At 38.9% G+C, this 12,784-nt stretch overlaps 1 protein-coding gene across 1 annotated transcript in view; it reads right to left on the bottom strand.

Annotated features, from left to right (window-relative positions):
• CCDC102B (coiled-coil domain containing 102B) overlaps positions 1-12,379 on the bottom strand; it is a 64,705-nt gene extending 52,326 nt beyond the window's left edge. Inside the window, exons 1-2 of the mRNA XM_006837586.1 lie at positions 11,789-12,379; positions 6,718-6,938 (exon numbers count right to left, since the gene is read on the bottom strand). Of these exons, the coding sequence (XP_006837649.1) occupies positions 6,718-6,938; positions 11,789-12,379 (812 nt within the window). The remainder of the gene's footprint in view (positions 1-6,717; positions 6,939-11,788) is intronic.
• Between the last annotated feature and the right edge of the window lie 405 nt (positions 12,380-12,784).

The following is a 12,784-nucleotide window of genomic DNA, read 5'->3' as shown; positions in this document are numbered from 1 at the left end:
GATTTTTGTTTTCTTGACATTGAGATGCAATCCATACCGAAGACTGTGCTCTTTGATCTTCATCAGTAAATGTTTTAAGTCCTTTTCACTTTCAGCAATGGAATAATATATTTTAAATGTATTTGAAATTTTGAAAAAGACAGAGATTTAAAATTTTACAAATTAAAAATTTGTATATATTAAGAAATGAAATGTATGTCAATTTTTTGAAATGTCAGTTGCTGTTGTTGTTAAGTGCCGTCGAGTCGGTTCCAACCCATAGTGACCCTGCATAGGGTTTCCGAGTAGCAGCTGGTGAGCTTGAACCGCCGACCTTGCAGTTTAAATGGCTTTACAGTCTGGCTCATTAACCCACAGTGTCATACCAGGACTCCAAAATGTCAGTAGTGAACCATATAATAATTTAAAAAGCCAAAATAAGCTCAATTCTTTCAGAGTAAAAATTTCTTATTAACATAAAAAAGTGTTATAATTACTAGAGAATAAATGCTGATCCTCAAACGTGTTATTAAAGTTATTGGTAAACTAGTCTCACTCTTCTTTTACAAACAGTTCTAGAACATTTAAAATTACACATTAAACATAATGATCATTTTATGCAAATATGGATATAATGAAAATATAAAGGTATAATTAAATCTCGATTTTATCTAAACCTAGGGTAAATATTCAAGATTTTATCAAACTAAATTAAAATGCATAGATAACAGTATTCACATTTATACTCTTTACTCAGATCAAACTAGTAACATCCTAGTATGGACACACTGTAGGATAAGTGCTGACTGCTAACTGAAAGGTCAGTGGGTCAAACCCACCAGTCACTTCTTGGAAACCCTATGTTGTTGTTAGGTGCCACCAAGTCGGTACTGACCCATAGCGACTTTATACACAGCAGAAGGAAACACTGCCCGATGCTGGGACAACCTCACTACTGTTGCCACGCTTGAGCCCATCGATGCTGCCACTTGGCCAATCCATCTCGTTGAGGGTCTTCCTCTTTTTCTCTGACCGTCCTCCTTACCAAACATAATATACAGTGTCACTCTGAGCCAGGACAGACTCGCCAGTACTTACCACCAATATTTTAGAAACATTATAGGTGTGGTGCTGTAGGAGTCCAGGTTACAGGATAAGCACTGGACTGCAAGGTCAGTTTGAATGTCAAGGTCAGTGATTCAAACTCACCAGCTGCTCCTCAGAAATGCCTTCCAAGTTCGCTATGACTCAGAACCATCTCAACTACACTTAACAACAACAAGAAAAATATTTAGGAAAGATATTTTAGATGACCTTTATCTTTTTAAATATACTTGCTAGGAATCAGAACCGACTGAACAATAACATATATGTTTTACAAAGGAAAATTATGTATTTTCATTCTGTAAAAAGTTACAATTTAATTAAGGGACAAGCAATTCGTGAAAGTGCATTCAATGACAGTGAGATGCTTGGATATTTTTAATACGGCCTCTCAGGGAACATTATTATCCTTTTACAGCCTTGAAGGACAGTGCATACATACATTCATACAGCAGAGGGCGCTATATAAAGCCTTAATTTCTTTACCTACTTATTTTACATTTCAGCAAGATTTCCCAAAATTGATGAATTCAATAGTCAAATTAAACTATCATCATGTTGTCTGAGAAAAAAATTAAAATAGCAACTAACAAACACTAATATTTACTGTAAAGGATACTGTCTATTTTATACACAAATTCTATAAAACAAATGTAAGACCAATATTAAAAATGTAGTCTCTTTATTTTTTCAAACCAAAGGTCTCACATATTTATTAGACAACCTCTTTAAATGTGGAAGCATAAAAATAAGGGCAGGAACTAGAAGTTTTGCTAAACATGTTCAATTGATCAACTCTTGGCAGAATTGATCTTGCTATGGTAGCGTGCTAGGACCTGGGTACGTTACGTGCTGTGTTATCATCACATGTGCGACTCCTTAGAGACCCAGCGTGGATCTTCTCCAGTGTCTCTCTTGGACTTGTATCTGATTTTATTACCAGTTTTCATTCAAATCCATTGGGGAATGGGATGATTCTGCTTTGGTTTCCTGGACAGGAACCTCTTGATCCTCAAAGTCTTATGAGAAGACAGAGTCAAGACGGAACGTAGTAGCACTCACACGATGGTGAAGAAAAATACAGTCTCTTTAATATGATGTTATGAACTTTTAAAAAGTCAGACTGCTAAACTAGACTTCGCAGGATCTAAAAGACAGAGTCTGGACTAAAATTATTTTTAAAGGAGGATAGGATTATACTTAATGTAATCTAATATGTGCTGTGAGATAAAGCACTCAACTGCATGTTCAGTTTGAACCACAAGGTCAGTGGGTCAAAGTCACCAGCCGCTCCTTGGATACACTATGCAAGGTCGGTATGAGTCAGAACTGACTCGATGGAACTTAAAAACAACAGTTTGGTTTTTTTTTTTGTTGGTTTTTTTTAATTTTATTATCTATCATGATCTCATAATTGACCACAAAACTTGGATATATAGACAGGAATATTAATAAAAATATTTCTCAGGATCAAAAGCCTCTGAGAGATTAATATCTGTGGTGCTGTAGGATAAGAACTGGACTGCGAACCACAAGGTCAGCTGTTCAGACCCACTAGCTGCTCCTAGGAAACCCTGTACAGGGTCGCTGGGAGTCAGAATCGACTCGACGGCAGTTAACAACAGCAAATATCAATCACTTTTTAACAATGGGAAATTCCATTGTAAAATATCTAATTCATCTTTCCCTAAAGAGTACAACTAATGTCAAAATGTTTTTACCAGAGCAAATAACAACATAATAGTGTTTACATGCCCATATTTATCTTACTACAAAATATAGAGCTTGTACTAAGCTGTGAATTACCAAGTTTACACAGATCTCTTTTTAATGAGCAATATATCTGTCATTCTGTCACTGCACTGCCAGCTACTTATCCTTACATCTGGCAGCAGTAAGTGTCAAACAGTCAGACTCATACTATTCATTTAATTAGAAGAATCGATGTACTTCCAGAACATTCTTCTCTTTAGAGACATTCAGGAGGACCAGAGAAGATGGAGACGGGGCTGAGAACAAGTACAACCCACACATCACACGACTGATCCTAAGAAGATCCTACTGTCTATAGCTCTTCCTGTCTGTAGCTAGTGCTTCTCCCAGTAACAATTATGAGTCTGACAAGCAAAAATGTCCAAAATTAGCAATGTTAAGTACGAAAGGACATTAGTAGCCCAACCAATCTCTGGTAGAGCAAGAGAAACAATCAGAAACTCACAAGAAAGCAATATGGAAGCCTTCTCATGGGGCAGCAATGTGACCGCCCGGTGAAGTGCAACGTCATACCGTGATGTCAATGCTACCAACGTGAGACACAGTGATGTCATGGGGTTCAGAGACTGCTGCTGTCTGGAAAGCAGAGATCACTCCTGCCACTGCCTCCCTCCACCGGAAAGGGTGCTGGTACTCCCTTCTTCCTCGTAGCATTGTTGTTTGTTGTTGTTGTCACGTGCTCTTGAGTTGGTTCCACTTTATAACAACCGTAGGCACAACAGAACAAAACCCTATCTGATCCTTAACTACCCCTACAGTCATTGCAGTATTTGAACCTGCTGCTGTTATTGCTACAAAGCTGCTTAAAATTGAGAGGGCTACTTCCAAATAACTGTTCCTTGGTCAACTGTCTGCAGACCAATTGCAAGGAAGACTCTGGTAGAGATCTACTAGGAGTTGCATAAGCTATGCACAGAAACAGACTCGGCCTCATAAAGTGACAGTTGGTATATACATCAAAGTGACAGTGTCCTATAAGGTTTCCTAGGATGTGATGTCAGGAGATTGGCAGATCTTGTCTCCCATGGAGCCACTGGTGGGTTCCAACCACCAGCCTTTGGTTAGCAGCTGAGTGCGGAATCATTTGTACCTCCAGGGCTCCTAGTGGACAGTCCTTAATGAGAAGAAGACGGGCATAGAGAGACCAGGAGTGGATGGGAAGGGGGTGGCAGAGGACTCAAGGCTTAGGGGACACTGAGGTTCACTTAATGGGGATGATGTAATTTGGGAACAAGAAATTGTGACGTTTGAGCAACATGATGAGCAATAATGAATGCCACTGAACTGTACATGTATAGATTGCTGAAATGGCAAATATTTTGTTACATATACCTGTGTATTTACCATGGAAAAGTCTAGAAAAAATGATTATGGCTTATTGCCTATCCCAGCACTGGCAGTTACTAAATAAGTAAAACAGGCCTTTCTAGTTTTTAACAATATTATATTGAACAACATTGATGGAGACCTGGTGTGGTGCTGTGGGTTAATGCGCTGGACTGCAAAGTCGGTTTGATCCTCAAGGTCAGTGGTTCAAGCTCACCGGCTGCTCTTTGGGAATGCTATACAGGGTCGGTATGGGTCAGAACTGACTCCACAGCACTAAACAACAACGAATGCCACGTTATTTATTGCATTGATATGGGCATGTAAAAATACATGGGAGTTTCTATCCCCATGCTAATCTTTGAAGCATTTTAAATTTTCTATACCTTCTCACCAGGATTTAAAATTCATTTTATTGAGGGGGAAAACAGTCAATGCATTAGTGAAAAAGAATTAAGAAATACTACTTTTCATATTGAGAAAAACAATTACAAAAATAAAAATGAGAGACGAGATTAAAAGCTCACTTTCAATGACATAAAGCAGACATTGTATGAAGGGGCTTCAAAAAGTTCATGGAAAAATGGAATTACAAGGCAATGAAATTTTGTCATGAACTTTTTGAAGCCTCCCCCATCAGGGCTGAAGTCATTTGATCAGAAGGCTCTTTCTGAATGTTGATCATCTACATCATAGTCTCCTTTACTTCAGATTTCATTGAACCTCCTCCTTCTCAATGTTTAGGTACAACTAGCTTTATAGCAAAGAAGGTCTGGTGGTGCTGCAGGGTAACCACAACGTTAGCAGTTCAAACCCAAGAGCTGATCTTCAGGAGAAATATGAGCTTTTCTGCTCCCGTAAAGATTTACAGCTTTGGAAACCCCCTTCAGAGTCACCATAAGTTAGAATTGACTCCTGTCTGTGGTGGTGATGGTTTTTATGTGCCGTCAAGTCGGTTCCAACCCACAGCGACCCTGTACAGGGTTTCCGAGGCTATAAATCTTTATGAGAGCAGAAAGCCTCATCTTTCTCCCACAGAGCAGCTGGTAGTTTCGAACTGCTGACCTTGCGGTTCGCAGCCCGATTCGTAACCACTACACTACCAGAGCTCCTTTTGTCTGTGGTTAGGAGGCTCTACAACTGCATCAGACTTCCCATCTTCAACCCCAATTTTCTGCCTGGGCAATTTTCTGGCCAAGGGATTGAAAAAAAAACATATAGATATGCAAATAATCAGAATATGAGAGACTTCCAAAGACTGGATAATTATTTCTAAGGCTGAAACAGTACACGGAGTACAAGAATATCATAAATCTTATTGTATTTGATGAAGGAGTTCTAGTCATTGACATCGGTGGGAATGATTCCCAGAGTTCCCTGGGTTTAATCGTCTGCCCCTGTCAAGAGAATGCTCTCACTAGCTGGGAACATAGAAAAATTACACTCACATTTCCTCAACTGAAGCCACCCACTGGCTGAGATTCCAGAAGGGAATATTTCAAAGTTTAGACAGATTTATAGGAATAGCACATACTGTATCCTTGAGAAACATTCCTTTGTGATGAAAAAAAGAAAAAAAAAAAAGGCTTTTCAATTGTTTCAAGTAGATTGCATGTTGATCCAGGGACACATATACCCAGACTCACATCCATGGGATTTTTTCTTATAGAAGAGAGAGGAAGATAAATCGAAGCCATCCTTCGTCCTTCTCCCCTTATCTTTGGCCTGTCTGGGATTTCTATACTGGTTTCTGAGCACCCGAAAGTTTGCTATTGATGGAGATGGTTCATGTATTTCAAGGAAGTCAAAAATAGGAAATATAAATATGTGTCCATGTGTATGTCAATGTGTCATGATATGTGTGCATAGCATTAAACCTGGACAGACTAGGATCATTTTCATTTAGGTCTCAGCAATTTGTGACACTTAGTGAAGCAATGTGAGTGGGTCTGAAAGCTTCTCCAACCACTAGCCAGTTCATTTCTAAAATCACTATATCACCAGACTCCTTGAGCCCAGGATGGCTACTCCTCTTTGTACAAAGTGTACAAGGAACACAGTCCTGCTGACCCAATGCCATATAGTTAGAACATGCCAAAACCAAGATAGGTGTCCAGGTTTCTGAACCACAAGCCCGGTGTTCTTTCCTCCATACCCACGTGATCAGTGTTTGAGGCATCTGTTTCGGCAATCCATAACTCATGATACTTTGAGTTGTCCATCACTAATGATGCTGACTTACTTGAGTCCGAGGATGTTGCAAAAAACAGCACGCTTGACATTTTCAACATGTACATTAGAATTCAATGAACTATGAACATGGTTATGATAAAAAAAAGAAAGATAAAATTAACAAATTATAAACTACTTTCCAAAGACTAAAGTCAATATATCTCAAACTTAGTTTTTAAATATTACCACTGAAGGAGTGTTCGTGAGTAAAATACCTTCTCCAATGACCACTTATGAGGCTTCACAGCCTGAACAGCTTTAGATTCCCCACTTGGTGAAGGAGGGCAATGAATTGGCACTTACTCTCTTTCCTTCCCTAAGATTTTCTTAAACTCATCCAAAGCCCCCTGCACAGTAGACATTTCAGGTACTTCGATCTCCAAAGGCAAATTTATTGTTTGCAGTCTTAGTTCAGACTTCACTGAAGAGTTTCCAGGGCTACAATGTTTAAATACATCAGAACAACCAAGACTGAGCTTCATATTCTCATCTGATCTTAATGGATTAATAATCACACCTTCTTCCTGAAAGGAAAATAAATAAATAGTGAGTTTTCAAAACTTTCATAAGAAAAAATTGTCTGAAAAATTTGTTGAAAGCAAATAAATGTATTTATTTAGATCCCAACCTTTATTTTCATTTCATTAACAATTCTAAGTCAGTTTGAACCACAAGGTTGGTGGTTCAAACTCACCAACTGCTCCTCGGAAACCCTAGACAGGGTTGCTATGGGTGGGAACTGACTCAATGGCAATCAACAACAACAACAACAACAACAGCTATATCATTATTACATAGCCAAATGTCATCTGCATTTTTCTTTAAGCTGGTTTTTCTTTTCTATGTTCTATCTTATTATAGGAAGGAGCTCTGATAAAGTAGTGATTATGAGTGGAGTTGCTAGTCTCACTGTCAGCAGTTCAAAACTACCAGTGGTTCTGTGGGAAAACCATGAGGCTTTCTGCTTGTATAAAGACTTACAGCCTCAGAAACGCTCTACAGGGTTGCTTTAAGTTGGAACCAACTCCATGACTTATAACCACAACCATCTTCTTATAGGAGGAGTCTTGGTGTGATGCTACAGTAGAATGCGCTGGACTGCAAGATTGGTTTTAATCTCAAGGTTGGCAGTGCAAACTTGTAACTGACTTCTTGGAAACTTTAAGCAGGATTGCTGCAAGTCAGAACCACCTTGATAGCATTTAAAAACAACAACAGTCTTATTATAAGGAGTCCTGGTGTGGTACTGTAGGATAAATGCAGTGCTGGACTGCTAACCACTAGCTTGATGGTTCAAACCCACCAACCCCTTCTTGAAAACCCTATACAGGGTTGTTATGAGACTGGACTGACTGGATGACACTTAACAACAACAACATCTTATTATAAGAAAATTACTTTCATAAAAGTTCTGCTTTGACTTTGCATTTAAGTTATCTTTTTCTAATAACATCAAACAAAGCATTGTATAAACTGGAACAGCAGTAAAAAGACACTTAATGAGTTTAATTGTCCTTTAAGTTCTGGTCACAAGTTAGAAAGTAAAGTAAAATGATTGTTTTTTAACATCCTTGGAAGACCAGATAAAAAGAACTTTCTGGAAAACCTTTAAAATTGTTAACAGGCATGTATGTTGAACTAGTTGAGTGCACTAGTTGAATCTCAATAGATTCTAATTGGATCTTTTAGTAGATACAGACATAAATGAAAAGAATAGCATACTGTCTCAATCATTTCATATCATAATTTTACAGTGCACTGAGCTCATGCTATAAACATTTGTCTATAATTTAATTTTCCCAGGATATACTGGTTTTAAATTACATAAAGTAATCTATAAATTGTTGTTGTTAAGTGCCGTCAAGTCAGTTCTGACATGTAGCAAGCTTTACAGGGTTTCTGAGGAGTGGTTGGTAAGCTTGAACTGCTGACCTTACGGTTCAAACTGCATTAACCCACCGCACCAAGCTAGAATAGTCTAGTTCAAATAAAATCCCAATGATACATCATTATTAGCATTTTATATTCAAAAGAATATATGGATACAAAGATCCATAGTATAATTCATCTCTTCATTTACTAAAAACTTAGTGTTTTAATTATGTAGTATTTATTATGAATGGCGTGGAAGCCCTCTCGCCACCCTTCTTCTCAATTCTGATGCTCTATTTCTCCTTTGGGTTCAATAATTCACTGCAATGGCCAGAGAAAACACATACAAGACTCACAATTACAGTGTTTATTAGGGAAGTTGGTGGTTGTGGTGGTGTGCCGTGGAGTCTGTTCCGACTTATAGCGACACTGTATAGGGTTTCCAAGCCTGTAAATCTTTACAGGAGCAGAAAGCCTCATCTTTCTCCTGCAGAACAACTGGTAGTTTCGAACTACTGACCCTGAGATTAGCAGCCTGATTCATAACCACTACGCTACCAGAGATATTCAAGATAAAATTATTTAGACAGGATAATCTTTTCTCAGCTGTGCCCGTAGGCAGGTCTCTCTCAGGTCCCTGGCCTCTCAGCCACGTGGCCCTTTGGTTTCTGCCCTACTCAGGCAATGATACAAAACTCTCTTACAACTGCTGATGTCCAAAAGGCCCTCAATCTGCCATAAACCTCAGCTCAAAGGTGCTCACTTCTAGTTCCATAGTTCCGGAAACCAAGCTTTCCTAGTTAAGTGCCCAGAGGCGCCCACTTTGCAAGAGAGCTTCCTGCCCAAGGACACTCAGCTACACTAAGTTTGTGGGCCAAGAAGCTCAGTGCTGTGTCTTTTGATCTGGCTCTTTTTTCTGTTGCTGCCAATTCCTCTGGTATCCCAACTCTCTGCCTCCTGGGTGAGGAGATTAAATGTACCAGGATCTCAGGGGCCAAAGAATATGCTCCACTCCTGGCTCTTCTGTTTTGCTGATAGTGAGATTCCCCACCCCTCCTGCTTATGAGACAACTCATTTTATACACAGCAGGGTGGCAAAATTGATAAAATCTTCCCCCTTCTTCTCTTACCCAGATCTATCAGGAAAACAGGAAATACACTCAATTTGCATGGTCCTTGGAAATCCTATTCAGGGTCACTATGGGTCAGAATTGACTCAATGGCACTTAACAACAACAACCCTGTCATTAGGAGGGAGCTACAAAAACTTTATGGATAGAAGTACCATATTAAGTAATTTCCTGCACTACCGTATACGTCTGAAAAAAACAAGACGTGCATCTCTGACTGGGAAATAATATGATCAACTAGTTCATACAGCCACAGATATCTTCCTCATTAGGTTAGGTCAAAGTTGGCCAGGAAATCGATCAAGACAAAACCAGCTGATTGAAGCTTCTTCAATAGCCAATACTAAAATTTTGCCATTAGAAGGGATTTTTACTGTTTATTACCTAAATAGACTGAGTATATACCCACTGCGTATGATTTGTTCTTGACATTGATGGTACAAAAGATAATCTATTTGAAGTTCCAAGATATTGAGAATTTCCTCACATAACAAACAAGAAGTGAATCCTTCAGATTTTCCACTGTGCTGTCTACCCACTGTCTTTGAGTTGGTTCTGACTCACAGTGACCCTGCATAGGCTTGCCGAGGCATTAATCTTTACAGGATAAGAAAGCCTCATCTTTCTCCCATAGAAAGGCTGGCGGATCTTAACTGATGACCTTGCTGTTATGTGGTGTCTTGTTGTTGCTGTTAAGTGCCATTGAGTCTGTTTGAACTCATAGTGACCCTGTATAATGTTTCCAAGGAGCGGCTGATGGGTTTGAACTTCTGTCCTTGCAGCTCAAGCTAACTTTGAGGTCCAGCGCATCAGCACACCAAGTCTATTAAGCTGTAAATAATAAGGACCTCTTTTGTTTAGTTCTGTTTAGCTCTGGTTACGAATCAGGCTGCGAACCTTAAGGTCAGAGGTTCGAAACTACCAGCGGCTCCGCGGGAGAAAGACGAGGCTTTCTACTCCCGTAAAGATTGACACCCTCGGAAACCCTGTACAGGGTCGCTATGAGTCGGAACCGGCTCCACGGCACATAACAACAACAACAACAATTTGTTTAGTTCAGTACACACCATTTTAGTTACATTGGCCTATCTCAATCACTTGATTCAAATACACTCTTCACATGATTGAATTTTGGTAATAGGTAACATTTATCCCAGAATGCACGCAAATGTAATATAGATACCAGGATCTGGATTTTTAAAAGCACACATAGAAATGCACATGCAAAAGCTCTAGACCAAGAAGTTCAAATAAGACATTTACCTGATTTTCTATGTTTAAAGATGGAATGAAATAGAAATGGGTAACAGTATAAACTGAACATTGTGAAAAGAGTTAACATGATTCCCTAACGTTTCCCAAAGTATTATCCATGGGATGTTAATATATTTACCAGGTTAAATAAAAGGGATGGGGAGCAAAGGGTGAGGTGGGTCCATGAATAAATAGTGCCCCCTGGAGGCCAGGATGGCCAAACTTCATCTCTCATACTTTGGACATGTAGTCAGGAGGGACCAGTTGCTGGAGAAGGATGTCATGTTTGGTAAGGTAGTGGGTCAGAGAAAAAGAGGAAGACCCCCCAGCGAGATGGATTGGCAAAGTGGTGGCATCAATGGGCTCAAACATGGCAACAATTGTGAGGTTGGCCCAGGACCAGGCAATGTTTCATTCTGTTGTGATTAGGATCACTATGAGTCAGTACAAACTTGATGGCACTTAACAACAATGAACCACTAGGTTAAGAAAGGTTTGAATAGTTTTTTTTCTTAGAGAATTTTTAGAAACATCAAGATTCTAAATTGTATCCAAATGTTCCAAGAGTGACTAGTATGAATTATTTCCTAAAAGCATTTGCGTATGGGAGCCATTTTGCATAGACTTCATTGTCCGAACATCAAAGTGAGTTCTCCATCTTGGGAAGCATAATACTTCTCAATGGATCACTTATCTAGATAGTGAGTGTAATGAGAGAATTAGCTCCAGATATTTTCTATTTTATACATAATGTTCTGGCTTCCTTTTTGCTAAAAATATCAGTATGGTCATCATCCAATTGCCCACATGTCCCTATTTTCCCATCACTATTAAAATGAAAACAAACAAACAAACAAAATTACTGTTGAGTTGATTCATGAGACCTTGTAGCTCAGAGTAGAACTTCTCCATTGAGTTCCCAACGTTGTAATTTCTACGGGAAATGATCCTAAAGTATTTTCTCCCACTGAATCCCTTGGTGAGTTCCAACAGCTGACCTTTTAGTTAACAGCCCAGCACTTCATCACTGTACCACCAAGCCTCCTTCCTCTCATTATTTATAGCATTAAAATATTCACATAATCTCTAGATTCCTCTGTGGAATTTTATTTTCTTACCTTACTATTTGTGTTCTCCTTTATAGAAGATTCATTTATTTCCAAATACTCTCTTGTTTGAGAACCAAGTTGATATTGGTCTTTAAGTACATAAAAGGTTTCTGAGGAAGTAGGACATTTTAAGTCCTGGGTAACTTGAACTTCTAACATGTCTTTCTCATGGGACAATCTCTGTTTCTTTTTCAGTGCACTTAATTCTTTCATGGTCATCTCTAACTTAAGTCTGAGCTGTCTCCCTTCCTCCTTGGCACTGTTCCTTTCTGCTCGAACTTTGCTCCATTTTTCTCTCCAGTTGGCAGTGCAGTCTGACCACCACCTCATGGTCTTCTCCATCAGAGCAGCTCTGGCCTTGGCTTCTTCAAGTTCCCTCAGACGAAGCTCCTCACTAAAGTCCCATTCACTGGGGTGTGATCGAACACAGGCAATTTGGGGGGTATGAGACTGTAGCCCAGAAGGTGGCATATGAGAAGGACAAGTCTCCCTGAGGGGCGAGGCAGGGACTGCTGTGTCAAAAGGTGCCTTCAGGGATGATCGCTGCATCTGGAAGATTTCTGCTTCTGCAATCAACCGATGAATGGAATCTAAATTCATATTTTTTCAGTTCTAAGAAAGACAACAGATATAATTAGACATTTGAGTTTCCCTTGCAATTACAAAAGCAAGTCCTAGTCAGTTTTGTTTTGAGCTTTTAAGTTAATGAAAGCAATGCATCCTTTTTTCATATTCCATATTTTCTTTTCCAGCGTAACCTCAAAATTATAATTTTATTAATATGGAATATCTTCTAAGAAAAATAAATTTCTCATATTAATTCTTACCAGAAATATAAATACAAACATGCAGTTAGAAAAAGCATATGACATCAATCATTAATTTCAAGAAATTTGATTATATTTAGACAATATTTAACATATTATCCATTAATTATACAATAGTCTCCTTTTTCCCTGCTAACTACATTCCAGTTTGCTCAAGTGGAAGGAAGACCCCAATCTG

The sequence above is a fragment of the Chrysochloris asiatica genome, unplaced genomic scaffold (genome assembly GCF_000296735.1).
Source record: "Chrysochloris asiatica unplaced genomic scaffold, ChrAsi1.0 scaffold00021, whole genome shotgun sequence".
NCBI classification, from domain to species: Eukaryota; Metazoa; Chordata; class Mammalia; order Afrosoricida; family Chrysochloridae; genus Chrysochloris; species Chrysochloris asiatica.
Note: the sequence above shows the minus strand (reverse complement) of the source record. Positions and strands in the feature narration are given on the sequence as shown.